The 17,202-nt window shown below is 40.1% G+C and overlaps 1 protein-coding gene across 1 annotated transcript; it reads left to right on the top strand.

Annotated features, from left to right (window-relative positions):
- The first annotated feature begins 252 nt into the window (after positions 1-252).
- Positions 253-17,144, top strand: LOC139415974 (asialoglycoprotein receptor 1-like). Its single transcript, XM_071164179.1, has 9 exons — positions 253-479; positions 2,104-2,190; positions 2,757-2,903; positions 7,948-8,016; positions 8,284-8,346; positions 10,094-10,177; positions 11,989-12,155; positions 12,906-13,039; positions 14,427-17,144. Exons 1-9 carry the CDS (start codon positions 392-394, stop codon positions 14,605-14,607), a joined length of 1,020 nt encoding a protein of 339 aa, XP_071020280.1. The 5' UTR covers positions 253-391; the 3' UTR covers positions 14,608-17,144.
- The last annotated feature ends 58 nt before the right edge of the window (positions 17,145-17,202 follow it).

Below are 17,202 nucleotides of genomic sequence, written 5' to 3'. Positions count from 1 at the left end.
GATATCAGTAATACAGATCAATGACAGGGTTGCTAGTTTACAACATACTCAAATGACGTTTTAGTTTATCACATATTCAAATGAAGCCCAGCGGTAAATAGGAACTGAATATGAGTTTTTTACTGCACCTCCTTACCCCACTGCAGTTCCTCATCATTCCCCTGGGACGTGTGAGTGTGTGTGCGGGCATTCGTGCGTACATGTTTGTGTGTGTGTGTCTGAATGTTATTTGCATAACATCCTGTGTATTCCATAACAGTTGTTGTTGTGCACTGCCAGTGTGTGTGTGGTTTAGTGTGTGAGTGTTTGTGGGATTTAAATGAGTGAGTGTGTGTGATGAGGGCCTTCTTCCTCTTCTGGTCCCCACTCTGAAAGAGAACTTAGAGCTGTGATGATGTCTGGTGAAATCATCTACTCCGATGTTACATTCACTCGGCATCAGAACCAAGATACTGTAGCAGAAAGTGCAGTTTCTAATGGTGAGTTCTCTCTCATTTATATCGCTTTATTCGTTTTCAACATTTCATCACATTGGGGGGCGAGGGTGGAGATGTCATAATTCAACAAGGAGTTAGTAACAGAAGGCGGCTGTATAGACTGTTGTTAACTGGTTATAATTATAGTGATGATGATTTACTGTATGGTTGTGTCATGAACATTAACTGTGTAAACCCAGGGGCTATAGGAAAAAGACAGTATTTTGGTTGGGATCAACATGAACTTTTCTGAAGTGTTTTTGTAATTGTACTTATTAATATGAATTAGTACTATATGTTTAACATGTGGTAGTGTATGGGTCACTGCGCATCTCTTTTAGAATGTACTATAGCATAGTTATGTATAGTGCAATGTTTGTGTTTTATTTATGACTTTCAGACACGTTCATTTCCTTTTGAATACATTCCACACGGCCTCAACAATGGTTCTCCACAGACAATCCTATTTTGAAGGATATGTAAAGTATTAGTGCAATATAAAGGGCATGAGAATATGACAGTTCCATCTAAATGAGTTTTCACACTCTGGACGTATCTGTTGGATTTCAAACTGTCAACCATCTTCCAGACAGACAGACAGACAGACAGACAGACAGACAGACAGACAGACAGACAGACAGACAGACAGACAGAGTATCAACCTGTAACATTTGGTAACATTTGGTTTATGGCCTAAAGTGTTTCCTCATTTCTCATAACAATATGTCAGCTTTTCTTCAGATATGTTGAATTAGAATATTAGACATTGTATAGTTTGGTTAGTGACCCTAACAGTTAATAAAGTGATTTGCATGTTGGGACTGTCAAGGGACTGTAACTTAGTAGAGCTCAAAGGAAATAATGCGGAGATAGTGGGTTGTTAAAGAAGAACTAGAGTGATATCTTTCTAATATAATGTTGATATAGTGGATTGTAAGAGAGGTACTAGAATGGTATATTTCTAAAATAATATTGAGATAGCGGATTGTGAGAGCGGAATGAGTACGGTATCTTTCTAATAGAATGCTGAGATCGTTGACTGAGAGAGAGGAATGAGAACAGTTTAGAGTTGATTGTGAAAGGGGAAATAGAACACTGCATTTCTAATAGAATGTTGAAATAGTAAATTGTGAGAGAGGAACTAGAATGGTACAATTCTAATAGAATGTTGAGATAGTGGATTGTGAAAGAGGAACTAGAATGGCATATTTCTAATAGAATGTTGAGATAGTGGATTGTGAGAGAGGAACTAGAATGGTACAATTCTAATAGAATGTTGAGATAGTGGATTGTGAGAGAGGAACTAGAATGGTACAATTCTAATAGAATGTTGAGATAGTGGATTGTGAGAGAGGAGCTAGAATGGTACAATTCTAATAGAATGTTGAGATAGTGGATTGTGAGAGAGGAACTAGAATGGTACAATTCTAATAGAATGTTGAGGTAGTGGATTCATAGAGAGGAACTAGAATGGTACAATTCTAATAGGTGGTAATCACCATGGGGTTGGTTTTAGGGAAACAATATAATCACGCATGGGGTGCAATATGTATAATATGTATAAGAATGTGTATAAAATAAGTGAAAAAAATGATCGCTTTCTTCATCTCTCTCTCTGTAACCATAGGAGTAGCCGAACGTGAAGAGGATATCACATACTCTGAGGTTAAAAGACCGGGAGGTAGAGCTAGTGAGCAGAAGGATCCTGGGAAAGGTGAGATGTATTTGTGTTACAGTTAGCTAAGGGTTACATTAAGTACCCCTTAATTAACCTGTTAGGTTCTAATTTTCAGAGTAAATAACTCACAGACACCAGAGAAGCTTTAACCAAGTTTAATTCTTCCCAAAGGGTCGTTACAGCTGTAATTCAGACAAGTCACACAAGTATATATACTCCACTTTGGACACTCCTCCTTCTCTCCAATCCTTACATCTTATGGTTCCACGGGAAGAGGGTACTAGGATAATAAACCCTTATTACTTCCTTCAGGGGATCTGACCTGACCTCCTGACCTCAACTCCTCCTTCGCCTAATACACATATGTCCATCCGCTTCCCCTATAGCAATCCAGTGGTCTCCTCCCGTCCACCCAACACATTCCAAAGCCTTCTGTCTTTCTGCAGAGACCCACCACCTCCTGACATAAAACCCAGTCTCTTCCATTTCGTATTCACTATGCGTCTGATCTATCATGTCTTTAATGTCTCAATGTTCAATGTTTACCCCGAATATAACAAACCTTATGACTTTTTAATCTCTGACACCCACTCCTTTTACAGGAAGGGACCATGGCAATAGTGACCCCACTCCCCCAGTGGGGTCAAAGGCTACAATCCCTGAGGGAGGGTATGGGAGAGTTCCCGTGGTGACCCTGATGTGTCTCTGTGTTCTACTGCTGGGCCTGGCGATCACTCTGGGAATCCTCTGTGAGTATATAACCATTATACGGAACCCTGACCCTTTTACACTACTGAACCCTTTTACACTACTGAACCCTTTTACACTACTGAACCTTTTATACTGCTGAACCCTTTTACACTACTGAACCCTTTTATTCTACTGAACCATTTTACACTACTGAACCCTTTAACACTACTGAGCCCTTTTACACTACTGAACCCTTTTATTCTACTGAACCCTTTTACACTACTGAACCCTTTTACACTACTGAACCCTTTTACACTACTGAACCTTTTATACTGCTGAACCCTTTTACACTACTGAACCCTTTTATTCTACTGAACCATTTTACACTACTGAACCCCTTTACACTACTGAACCCTTTCACACTTCTGAACCCTTGTACACTACTGAACCCTTTTACACTACTGAACCATTTTACACTAGTGAACCCTTTTACACTACTGAACCCTTTTACACTACTGAAACCTTTTACACTGCTGAACCCTTTTACACCACTGAACCCTTTTACACTACTGAACCCTTTAACACTACTGAGCCCTTTTACACTACTGAACCATTTTACACTACTGAACCCTTTTACACTACTGAACCCTTTTACACTACTGAACCCTTTTACACTACTGAACCCTTTTACACTACTGAACCCTTTTACACTACTGAACCCTTTTACACTGCTGAGCCCTTTTACACTACTGAACCCTTTTACACTACTGAACCCTTTTACACTACTGAACCCTTTTACACTGCTGAACCATTTTACAATACTGAACCCTTTTACACTGCTGAACCCTTTTACACTGCTGAACCCTTTTACACTACTGAACCCTTTTACACCACTGAACCCCTTAACACTACTGAGCCCTTTTACACTACTGAACCCTTTTACACTACTGAACCCTTTAACGCTACTGAGCCCTTTTACACTACTGAACCCTTTTACACTACTGAACCCTTTTACACTGCTGAACCATTTTACACTACTGAACCCTTTTACACTACTGAACCCTTTTACACTGCTGAACCCTTTTAGACTACTGAACCCTTTTACACTACTGAGCCCTTTTACACAACGGAACCCTTTTACACTACTGAGCCCTTTTACACAACTGAACCCTTTTACACTACTGAGCCCTTTTACACAACTGAACCCTTTTACACTACTGAGCCCTTTTACACAACTGAACCCTTTTATACTACTGAACCCTTTTACACTACTGAACCCTTTTACACTACTGAACCCTTTTACACTACTGAACCCTTTTACACTACTGAACCCTTTTACACTGCTGAGCCCTTTTACACTACTGAACCCTTTTACACTACTGAACCATTTTACACTGCTGAACCATTTTACACTACTGAACCCTTTTACACTACTGAACCCTTTTACACTGCTGAACCCTTTTAGACTACTGAACCCTTTTACACTACTGAGCCCTTTTACACAACGGAACCCTTTTACACTACTGAGCCCTTTTACACAACTGAACCCTTTTACACTACTGAGCCCTTTTACACAACTGAACCCTTTTACACTACTGAGCCCTTTTACACAACTGAACCCTTTTATACTACTGAACCCTTTTACACTACTGAACCCTTTTACACTACTGAACCCTTTTACACTACTGAACCCTTTTACACTACTGAACCCTTTTACACTGCTGAGCCCTTTTACACTACTGAACCCTTTTACACTACTGAACCCTTTTACACTACTGAACCCTTTTACACTGCTGAACCATTTTACACTACTGAACCCTTTTACACTACTGAACCCTTTTACACTGCTGAACCCTTTTACACTACTGAACCCTTTTACACCACTGAACCCCTTAACACACATATGTCAGAGTCAAGGCCCGCGGGCCACATCCGGCCCGCAAGAAGGTTTTTTACGGCCCCTGGGATGATCTTGATTTATTATTAGAACCGGCCCGCAGCAAGCCGGCAGCCCGCAGATCTTTTACACGCACCAATACTACATTTCCCACAATGCAAAGGTGACGCACCGAGCAGTAGGCTGCTTCATTTCAATATTTATTGGCACAGCAGTCGTCAGCATCACAGTAAAATTAACTTTCAGATACCCATCAAAAATGGCAAAACGGAAGGTGGATACTGAGAACCGGGGGTTTCAAACAAGGTGGGAGTCGGAGTATATGTTCACGAAGGTAGCTGGAAAACCTGTGTGTCTTCTGTGTGGAGAAAGTGTGGCGGTACTGAAAGAGTATAATCTGAGACGACATTATGAAACGAAACACGCGGACAAAAACAAGAATATGGACATGGAACAAAGGCTACAAAAGGCAGAGGAATTAAAACGAGGCCTCAAATCTCGACAGGCTCTGTTCAAAAAAGCCAAATCACAAGGCCAGGCTGCTGTCAAGGCCAGTTTTATTTTGGCAGAAGAGATCGCTAAATCAGCCCGGCCATTTACGGAGGGGGATTTCATCAAAAACTGCATGATTAAAGTTTGTGACGAAGTTTGCCCAGAAAAAAGGCAACTTTTTTTAAATGTGAGTCTGAGCAGAAACACCATTGCCGAGAGAGTAGACCAGTTGTCCATCAATCTAAAAGAGCAGCTTGTGAAAAAGGGAAAAGATTTTATTGCATATTCCTTGGCTGTGGATGAGAGCACCGACATTTCTGACATTGCCCAGTTGTCAATTTTCATCCGCGGAGTGGACTCCAACCTAAGCGTGACAGAGGAGTTTTTGGCTTTACGTCCTATGCATGGCACAACTACGGGGCATGATTTGTATGAAGAGGTGTCAAGATGTGTAAATGAGATGGAGCTGCCTTGGGAAAAACTCGTGGGTTTGACAACCGACGGAGCACCTGCGATGTGTGGACACAGGAGCGGACTGGTGGCGAAGATACGGGAAAAGATGCAAGAGGAAAACGCGACAGGTGAGCTGACAGCTTATCATTGTATCATACACCAGGAAGCGTTGTGCGGTAAAGCCTTGAAAATGGAGCATGTAATGAGCATCATCACGCGCACAGTTAACTTTATCAGAGCCAAAGGTTTGAATCACCGCCAGTTCAAGGCATTTCTGACGGAGTTAGAAACGGAGCATGGTGATTTGCCTTATCACACAGAGGTGCGATGGCTAAGCCAGGGAAAGGTGCTTCAAAGATGTTTCGAGCTTCGTGAGGAGATTTGTCTGTTCTTGGACAGCAAAGGGAAAGACACAACACAACTCCGAGACGAAATGTTTCTGTGTGAAATGGCTTTTCTGTGTGACATTACGAGTCATCTGAATGCAATAAACTTGCAGCTGCAGGGTCGGGATCGTGTCATCTCTGATATGTACAGTACAGTGAAGGCATTTAAAACCAAACTGACTCTGTGGGAGACGCAGATGCGGAAAGAAAATTTGAGCCACTTTCCCAGCTGCCAGACCATGAAAGAGAAGCTCTCTACCAGTGCGTTCCCGAGCACACAGTTGGCTGATAAAATAGGTATGCTTGCCGCTGACTTTCGACGCCGATTTGCTGACTTTGAAGCACAAAAAAGCAGGTTGGAACTGCTCGGTAACCCATTTGCTGTTGACGTGGAAAGCTCACCACCAAACCTCCAAATGGAGTTGATTGACCTCCAATGCAATGATGCACTGAGGGCAAAATATGCGGCAGTGGGTGCTGCGGAGTTCGCCCGTTTCCTCCCCGGCACAATGCCCCAGCTGCGCATCCAGGCTGCTCAAACGTTGTCTATGTTTGGCAGCACATACCTGTGTGAACAACTGTTTTCTTTGATGAACCTGAACAAAACATCACACAGAAGTCGACTTACTGCTGAACACCTCCACTCAATTCTGAGGATTTCTTCAGCTCAGAGCCTTACCCCGAACATTGATGAACTTGTGGAAAAGATGGGACACCACCAAGTATCACCCTCAACCTCAAACAAGTGAACATTACTGTGCAATCACATATTTAGAGTTTTTACTCAGTTCAAGTTTAAAAGTTAAAATTTAATATTTGTTTTCACTGCATGTTACTTCTCCTTAAACAAAGTGTTGTTTTTGATTAATAGATTTTTGCACTTTATTTTTTTGTATTTCAATCCAATTATATTTTAAAAATATTTCAGTTGAGTGGATGATAGAAAATTGCTATTATTGTTTTTTCTTTGAAGTAAATTTAGCCCACTTTTGCTAAAATAGAAAATATAGTCTACTGATGGTGCCTTGAATACCGGTTTCTTTCATTTAATGTTCATGTTATGGGGATATTTATATAAAGGAAATTTGTCTTTTGTGTCTGTTGAAAATTAAAGATTACTGACAGAGCCATAAGAAAATATTGCTTTATTTATCTGATCATATTGTAATATATTTGTTAGGTTTTCAGTAGGTTCAATTAGGTTCACTAGACTATATGCGTCATTTAAAAATTTTTCAATGAACATTCGAACAGTCCGGCCCTCGTCTTGTAGCTGATTTTTTTATTTGGCCCTCCGTCCATTTGACTTTGACACCCCTGCCTTAACACTACTGAGCCCTTTTACACTACTGAACCCTTTTACACTACTGAACCCTTTAACACTACTGAGCCCTTTTACACTACTGAACCCTTTTACACTACTGAACCCTTTTACACTACTGAGCCCTTTTACACAACTGAACCCTTTTACACTACTGAACCCTTTTACACAACTGAACCCTTTTACACTACTGAGCCCTTTTACACTACTGAACCCTTTTACACTACTGAACCCTTTTACACTACTGAACCCTTTTACACTACTGAACCCTTTTACACTACTGAGCCCTTTTACACTACTGAGCCCTTTTACACAACTGAACCCTTTTACACTACTGAGCCCTTTTACACAACTGAACCCTTTTACACTACTGAGCTGAGCTGGACTGGTTATGCATCCACCATAGTTGCTGGCCTGGAACTCTGCTGAAAATGACAATGTGCAAAGAAAATATCCAAGCCAACCCAGACCAGTACATTTCAGGTTGGTAAAATAGTGACAAACACAAGAGAAAAACCACAACCCTCCATCTTGTCTTATTGTCTCTGTTCCAGATGCTTCCAACATGACTAGTCTTCAAGCTGAGGGGGCTCGCTTTGCCCAGATTAAAGAGAATCTAACAGGTGATTCCCATGATCAACCCCTTATATAAATGTTTGAGAGAATCCTTCATATAAATCATTAAGATGCAGTTTGTCAATGGGGGACTGGCTCAGATTAAAATACCGCCATTTCACTGTAATATATAAAGAAAATATTGTTTCACTTGAATACGTCTATTGTTAGATAATAGGTCATTCTTGTTTGTACAAGGTTTACTTTCTTACTTTATGGTTAGATATGTAAATAAATTCATGTTATTCCTCCACACGATGTGCTTTTAATAACAGGGAAACTGCATGAACTGCAAGACAGCTATAAGAGACTACAGAATGAGACCCACAACGTAACAGGTAGGTAGTCTAGAACAGGACTCAACTGACCTGCCACAACACAATTCATATCATATATTCATTCAGTATTCATGTGAAGTTTAAAAGTGGAAGTTGAACCCAATTTAACTCAAGCTTCTCATTTCAGTACAAAGTTCCATGTTATCAAGGTCAGGATTACATTTACAGCAGTATTGCTTCCCAAAAACATGTTATTTGAATATTGTATATGCTACAATTGTAATGTATATTAGGAAGCAGAGGCCCTAATGGAAACCTAGTCATATCAGTGTGGTGAAGTGCTACCATTGTAATGTATATGAGGAAGCAGAGGCCCTAATGGAAACCTAGTCATATCAGTGTGGGGAAGTGTATTGGAAAGTCATTTTGTGTAAGGACCGACGCTGGAGACGAGAAGCAGGTACGGGAAGTTGACATTTAATTAGGAACAGACAAAGAGCAAGACAGAAACAGCAACAAATGACAATCAATGCAGCAGCGGGGGAACAGAGATGGGGAACTGACAAATATAGGGGAGGTAATAAACAGGTGATTGAGTCCAGGTGAGTCCAATAATACGTTGATGCGCGTAATGGGGAAAGGCAGGTGTGCGTACTGATGGTGGCAGGAGTGCGTAATGCTGGGGAGCCTGGCGCCTTCGAGCGCCAGGGTGGGGGAGCGGGAGCAGGCGTGACAATTTCGTACTTCAAATGTTTTGTTCGTCAAATATATACCTTTGTATTACGGCCTTATTTCAACAGTTATTTTATAATGAAGTTAAATAGGTGTAAAAAATACATGTATATATTTTGATTTGATTAACACTTTTTTGTTACGACATGATTTCATATGTGTTTTTTCATAGTTTTAATTTCTTTACTATTATTCTACAATGTAGAAAATTATAAAAATGAAAGATAAACCCTTGAATGAGTAGGTGTGTCCAAACTTTTGACTGGTACTGTACATATTTTAAATAATATATACACTACCGTTCAAACATTTGGCGTTACTTAGAAAAAAATGTGTCTATTATTAACATAACCTCAAATTGATCAGAAATACAGTGTAGACATTGTTAATGTTGTAAATGACTATTGTAGCTGGAAACTACAGATTTTTTTATGGAATATCTACATTGGCGTACAGAGGCCCATTATCAGCAACCATCACTCCTGTGTTCCAATGGCACGTTGTGTTAGATAGTCCAAGTTTACCATTTTATAAGGATAATTGATCATTAGAAAACCCTTTTGCAATTATGTTAGCACAGCTGAAAACTGTTCAACTGGAGCATCGGCCTTTGTGGGTTCGATTACAGGCTCAAAATGGCCAGAAACAAAACCCTTTCCTCTGAAACTCGTCAGTCTATTCTTGTTCAGAGAAATGAAGGCCATGCGAGAAATTGCCAAGAAACGGAAGATCTCTTACAACGCTGTGTATTACTCCCTTCACAGAACAGCGCAAACTGACTCTAACCAGAATAGAAAGAGGAGTGGGAGGCCCCGGTGCCCAACTGAGCACCAGGACAAGTACATTAGAGTGTCTAGTTTGAGAAACAGACACCACACAAGTCCTCAACTGGCAGCTTCAATAAATAGTACCCTCAAACACCAGTCTCAAGGTCAACAGTGAAGAGGCGACTCCGGGATGCTGGCCTTCTAGGCAGAGTTGCAAAGAAAAAGCCATATCTCAGACTGGCCAATAAAAACAAAAGATTAAGATAGGAAAAATCTTCTAATAAGATATCAATCTATTCTGTTCTCAGTCCAGAGAGACCTGTTATCCTCAGAGCTACAAGACTGTAATGCCAACCTTACTAGGGTCAAAGATCTCCTGGCAACCATCCAAGGTTAGTTCTATCCTCCTCCCATGCATGAGAGTACTAAAGTGGATGCCTCACGAACAGTTATAATATACTGCCATATAGTACTACCATATATTGTAGTTTTGAATATTATACTGTATTATATTGTAATTATATTATTATGCTGTATTTACTGTATATACATATAAGTATAGGACATACTATAGTACTGAATATTATACTGTATTATACTGTATATCCTGGATATACAGTGCCTTGCGAAAGTATTCGGCCCCCTTGAACTTTGCGACCTTTCGCCACATTTCAGGCTTCAAACATAAAGATATAAAACTGTATTTTTTTGTGAAGAATCAACAACAAGTGGGACACAATCATGAAGTGGAAAGACATTTATTGGATATTTCAAACTTTTTTAACAAATCAAAAACTGAAAAATTGGGCGTGCAAAATTATTCAGCCCCCTTAAGTTAATACTTTGTAGCGCCACCTTTTGCTGCGATTACAGCTGTAAGTCGCTTGGGGTATGTCTCTATCAGTTTTGCACATCGAGAGACTAACATTTTTTCCCATTCCTCCTTGCAAAACAGCTCGAGCTCAGTGAGGTTGGATGGAGAGCATTTGTGAACAGCAGTTTTCAGTTCTTTCCACAGATTCTCGATTGGATTCAGGTCTGGACTTTGACTTGGCCATTCTAACACCTGGATATGTTTATTTTTGAACCATTCCATTGTAGATTTTGCTTTATGTTTTGGATCATTGTCTTGTTGGAAGACAAATCTCCGTCCCAGTCTCAGGTCTTTTGCAGACTCCATCAGGTTTTCTTCCAGAATGGTCCTGTATTTGGCTTCATCCATCTTCCCATCAATTTTAACCATCTTCCCTGTCCCTGCTGAAGAAAAGCAGGCCCAAACCATGATGCTGCCACCACCATGTTTGACAGTGGGGATGGTGTGTTCAGGGTGATGAGCTGTGTTGCTTTTACGCCAAACATAACGTTTTGCATTGTTGCCAAAAAGTTCAATTTTGTTTGGTGTGTCTCCCAGTTGGCTTGTGGCAAACTTTAAACAACACTTTTTATGGATATCTTTAAGAAATGGCTTTCTTCTTGCCACTCTTCCATAAAGGCCAGATTTGTGCAATATACGACTGATTGTTGTCTAATGGACAGAGTCTCCCACCTCAGCTGTAGATCTCTGCAGTTCATCCAGAGTGATCATGGGCCTCTTGGCTGCATCTCTGATCAGTCTTCTCCTTGTATGAGCTGAAAGTTAGAGGGACGGCCAGGTCTTGGTAGATTTGCAGTGGTCTGATACTCCTTCCATTTCAATATTATCGCTTGCACAGTGCTCCTTGGGATGTTTAAAGCTTGGGAAATCTTTTTGTATCCAAATCCGGCTTTAAACTTCTTCACAACAGTATCTCGGACCTGCCTGGTGTGTTCCTTGTTCTTCATGATGCTCTCTGCGCTTTTGACGGACCTCTGAGACTATCACAGTGCAGGTGCATTTATACGGAGACTTGATTACACACAGGTGGATTGTATTTATCATCATTAGTCATTTAGGTCAACATTGGATCATTCAGAGATCAGTTTTTGATTTGTTAAAAAAGTTTGAAATATCCAATAAATGTACAGTTTTATATCTTTATGTTTGAAGTCTGAAATGTGGCAAAAGGTCGCAAAGTTCAAGGGGGCCGAATACTTTCGCAAGGCACTGTACATATAAATATAGTATATACTGTAGTACTGTAAGTCATCAAATACAAATCGCATCTCAATGTCTCTTGTCTCCTTGTCTTCTTGTGTGTTCTTGTCTCTCCTCTCTCTTTTACAGGGAATCAGAAGAGATGTAATACCAGTCAGCTGTGTTCTCCTGGCTGGGAGTTCTACAATGGATCATGTTACTACTTCTCTAAAGAAAGAATGACCTGGGAACAGAGTCAGTACGCCTGCATCCACGATGGAGGACACCTGGTCATCATAGAGAGTCACCAGGAGCAGGTAAGATTGGAGGTGTAGTACACTATATATACAAAAGTACATGGACACCCCTTCAAGTTAGTCAATATGTCTATTTCAGCCACACCCGTTGCTGACAGGTGTATAAAATCGATTACACAGCCATGCAACCTCCATAGACAAACATTGGCAGTTGAATGGCCTTACTGAAGAGCTCAGACTTTCAATGTGGCACCTTCATAGGATGCCACCTTTCCAACAAGTCAGTTCCATTTTTGCCCCATCGAACACCCCATCGAACACCTTTGGGATGAATTGGAATGTCGACTGCGAGCCAGGCCTAATCGCCCAACATAAGTGCCTGACCTCATTAAGGCTCTTGTGGCTTAATGGAAGTAAGTCCCCACAGCAATGTTCCAACATCTAGTGGAAAGCCTTCCCAGAAGAGTGGAGGCTGTTATAGAAGCAAAGGGAGGACCAAGTAAGTCCATATTAATGCCCATGATTTTGGAATGAGATGTTTGACGAGCAGGTGTCCACATACTTTTGGTCATTTAGTGTAATTAACTGCTACTTGACTCTCATATAAAGGGCAGACTTCAAGTTAGGATATGGCATTCTTTAAGTGTCTCTCTGTGTTTTGCATGTCTGTCTCCATTGGTTGACTTGAGTGGAAAGCAGACAGGGTTCTTGCTCTTCAAGTTAAAAACATACTTTATTTAGAATAGTATGAGAACATCAGGATGAGAACCTTGGGTCCATTGGTTGACTAACATGTGGTTTTCTCCATAGGAATTTATAAAACAGAGAGTGGTAGCACTGGGAATTGATCCTTATGAACACAGCCCCTGGATTGGACTGACAAATGAGAAGCAAGAGAAATTGTGGGTCTGGATGGACAATACAACTCTTAATGAGAACATCAGGTAAGGATGTTTCTAAGGCATAAATTCACACACACACACACACACACACACACACACACACACACACACACACACACACAGACACACACACACACACACACACACACACACACACACACTCACACACACACACACACACACACACACACACACACACACACACACACACACACTCAAAGACAAATCAGCTGTACACTCAAAAGCACAACACAGTAAACATAGTTTTGTAAGCCTTGTACAGTTGAAGGCAAATATATTGGCACCCTTCCACTTTTATTAAATCATTCCATATTTCTTCACAAATAAGTTGAAATAGAAAAAATGCCTTTAATATCCGCACCTTGTTATTGGATTTTCATGGCATCGACAATGTGCTTGGAGCTAGTACTTGATTGTGAAGTCTTTGGCCAACATAACTGAAGACAAATGCTTCTTGTAGCCACAAATGAGCTTGCTGCAGCTTTCTACTGGCAATTTGGCCCAGTATTTAGCAGCAAACCACTCTAATTATTCAATGCTTGATGGGTGCCCTCAACCAACTGCTTTTTTTGGCCGGCAGGTAGCCTAGTGAATAGAGCTAAACCGAAAGGTTGCCGATTTGAATACCCGAGCCGACAAGGTGAAACAATCTGTTGATGTGCCTTTGAGCTTCATTTCCAGCGTACTACTATAGCTGACCCTGTATAACAACATTGCTGGCCACTTTAGAACAGTCCAGCGTTTCTTCTTGAACCATTTCTGGGTGCTTTTGATGTGTGTTTGGGGTTGTTGTCCTGCTGGAAGACCCACAACCTTCAATGGAGACCCAGTTTTGGACACACGATTTAACATTGGACTTCAAAACTCCTTGATAATCTGCTGATTTCATGATGCCTTGCACATGTTCAAGACCCCCAGGACGAGATGCAAACCTCCCCCATGTTTGATTGTAGGGAGGGTGTTATTTTCATTGAATGCTTAATTTTGTCATCGGTAAACACAGTGCTGATCTGTAACTCAAATGTAGTTTTGTTTGTGGCCAAAGAAGAGTCCAGATCTAAATCCCATACATAACCTATGGCGAGAGCAGAAAACAGCAATTGGTGGGGGGCACCCCTCAAATTGAAGAATTAGAGCAGTTTGTTGCTATATACTGGGCCAAATTGCCAGTCGAAAGGTGCAGCAGATTATTGATGGCTTCAAGAAGCATTTGTCTTGAGTGATCTTGGCCAAAGGCTATGCAACCAAGTACTAGCTCCGGGGTGCCAATCATTTTGTCCATGCCATTTGTCTTTATTTTCTAAATTAAAATTGTAAAAATCCATGGTGCCAATATATTTGGTCGCAAATATTTATTTATTCTGGGACGTACTGTATGGAGTAATGGGTTCTCTTCTCCCTTTTCTAGGTACTGGGACTTTGGCGAACCAAATAACCGTGGGCCTAAAGGTGAAGGTGAAAACTGTGTCCGAATTGGTCAAAATTGCCACAAACAAAAAAAATGTTGGTTTGACTTTCCATGTGCCGAACCATCTAAGAGAATCTGTGAGAGTCGTGCAGTCTGTGAAAGTCGGGCAGGCACTCCATAGTGAAGCCAAATGTAGTGTATTGAATGAGTAACCAGCACAAGGCACCGTATTGTTGGGAAGTATTTAGGGCCCATTTTCTAGACACAGACCAAACCTACACTCTTAGAAGAAAAGGTTCCAAAAGGGGTTTTCGGGTGTCCCCATAGGAGAACGATTTTTGACTCCAAGTAGAAGCCTTTTTGACTCAAGGTAGAACACTATTGGGTTCCGTGTAGATGAAGATCTCTGTTGAAAGGGTTCTACCTGGAACCAAAAGCACTACTTCAAATGGTTCTCCTATGGGGACAGACAATATATAGCCACTTTTTTTCTAAGAATGTATTGCTGGACTGAGCTTGTCATATGTCATTTTGATTAATGCAGAGTATTACCTTCATTTGAGCTTGTGTCCACACAACAAATACTTCTGCTTTTAGCTATAATTGAATGTCATACCTGTGTAGTTCCTCCACATAGCCAGCTGGATCTGACAGATCCTACTGATATGAATGTAACTTTTTTATTTCTATTGGTAAATATGCTTTCCATTGTAAAATTTGATATTTTAGTCAATTAACAAACAGTCTTGTCCACAGTGACCTACAATTAGTGCATTTTAGTGAATAATTAGATATACAGATCAATGCAGTAGTATTAGAAAGCCTGCATGGTTTAGCCTGCATGGGTTAGCCTGTAAGGTTTAGACTGTCATCTCAACCTTCTATTCAGGAAAATGTATCTAGGTTGTATTTCTAACAATAGGATTACATTTTTTTATTCAGTTGATTTACAGATGTATTTGTAACAATGCGATTCATTAATTCAGCTGTTTTTACAGATTTATTTGTAACAATGGGATTCATTAATTCAGTTGTTTTTACAGATTTATTTGTAACAATGGGATTCATTTATTCAGCTGTTTTTACAGATTTATTTGTAACAATGGGATTAATTAATTCAGCTGTTTTTACATATTTATTTGTAACAATGGGATTCATTAATTCAGTTGTTTTTACAGATTTATTTGTAACAATGGGATTCATTAATTCAGCTGTTTTTACAGATTTATTTGTAACAATGGGATTCATTAATTCAGTTGTTTTTACAGATTTATTCGTAACAATGGGATTCATTAATTCAGTTGTTTTTACAGATTTATTCGTAACAATGGGATTCATTAATTCAGCTGTTTTTACATATTTGTTTGTAACAATGGGATTCATTAATTCAGTTGTTTTTACAGGTGTATTTGTAACAATGGTATTCATTAATTCAGCTGTTTTTACAGATTTATTTGTAACAATGGGATTCAATAATTCAGCTGTTTTTACAGATTTATTTGTAACATTGGGATTCATTAATTGAGTTGTTTTTACAGATTTATTCGTAACAATGGGATTCATTAATTCAGCTGTTTTTACAGATTTGTTGGTAACAATGGGATTCATTAATTCAGCGGTTTTTACATATTTGTTTGTAACAATGGGATTCATTAATTCAGCTGTTTTTACAGGTGTATTTGTAACAATGGTATTCATTAATTCAGCTGTTTTTACAGATTTATTTGTAACAATGGGATTCATTAATTCAGCTGTTTTTACAGATTTATTTGTAACAATGGGATTCATTCATTCAGCTGTTTTTATATATGTATTTCTATGTGCAGGTCTAATAGATGGAATTAGACATGAAGTAATACATAAATAAAAATTGAATGACCAAAATGTTCAAAATTTGCTGTGTTTGACGCAGACTCGGTCTCAACCTTTAAGTCTTTACTGAAGACTCATCTCTTCAGTGGGTCATATGATTGAGTGTAGTCTGGCCCAGGAGTGTGAAGGTGAACGGAAAGGCTCTGGAGCAACGAACCGCCCTTGCTGTCTTTGCCTGGCCGGTTCCCCTCTCTCCACTGGGATTCTCTGCCTCTAACCCTATTACAGGGGCTGGCTTACTGGTGCTCTTCCACTGGTGCTCTTCCCTTCCATAGGAGGGGTGCGTCACTTGAGTGGGTTGAGTCACTGACGTGATCTTCCTGTCTCCCTTCCTTTTCAACTCTCTAGAGACAGCAGGAGCGTTAGAGATACTCTGAATGATCGGCTATGAAAAGCCAACTGACATTTACTCCTGAGGTGTTGACTTGTTGCACCCTTGACAACTACTGTGATTATTATTTATTTTATTTATTTTTATTTCAACTTTATTTAACCAGGTAGGCTAGTTGAGAACAAGTTCTCATTTGCAACTGCAACCTGGCCAAGATAAAGCATAGCAGTGTGAACAGTATTTGACCATACTGGTCATTAATAAACATTTGAACATCTTGGCCATGTTCTGTTATGATCTCCACGCGGCACAGCCAGAAGAGGACTGGCCACCCCTCATAGCCTGGTTCCTCTCTAGGTTTCTTCCTAGGTTTTGGCCTTTCTAGGGAGTTTTTCCTAGCCACTGTGCTTCTACACCTGCATTGCTTGCTGTTTGGGGTTTTCGGCTGGGTTTCTGTAGAGCACTTTGAGATATCAGCTGATGTAAGAAGAGCTGTATAAATACATTTGATTTGATAATTGACTGTCTTACTTCTGTAGTTCTTCATACAACCAGCTGGATGTGACAGAAGTT

Source organism: Oncorhynchus clarkii, chromosome 9 (genome assembly GCF_045791955.1).
Source record: "Oncorhynchus clarkii lewisi isolate Uvic-CL-2024 chromosome 9, UVic_Ocla_1.0, whole genome shotgun sequence".
NCBI classification, from domain to species: domain Eukaryota; kingdom Metazoa; phylum Chordata; class Actinopteri; order Salmoniformes; family Salmonidae; genus Oncorhynchus; species Oncorhynchus clarkii.
The sequence above is the reverse complement of the archived record's forward strand: the minus strand, read 5'-3'. Positions and strand labels throughout refer to the sequence as shown.

What these genes read in the sequence shown, in the direction of transcription:
- LOC139415974 (XM_071164179.1), top strand. Translation starts at nt 392, where the DNA reads ATGATGTCTGGTGAAATCATCTACTCCGATGTTACATTCACTCGGCAT. An exon ending in AGAAAGTGCAGTTTCTAATG is followed by an intron (nt 480 to 2,103) that starts GTGAGTTCTCTC and finishes CTGTAACCATAG; the next exon opens with GAGTAGCCGAACGTGAAGAG. An exon ending in GATCACTCTGGGAATCCTCT is followed by an intron (nt 2,904 to 7,947) that starts GTGAGTATATAA and finishes TCTCTGTTCCAG; the next exon opens with ATGCTTCCAACATGACTAGT.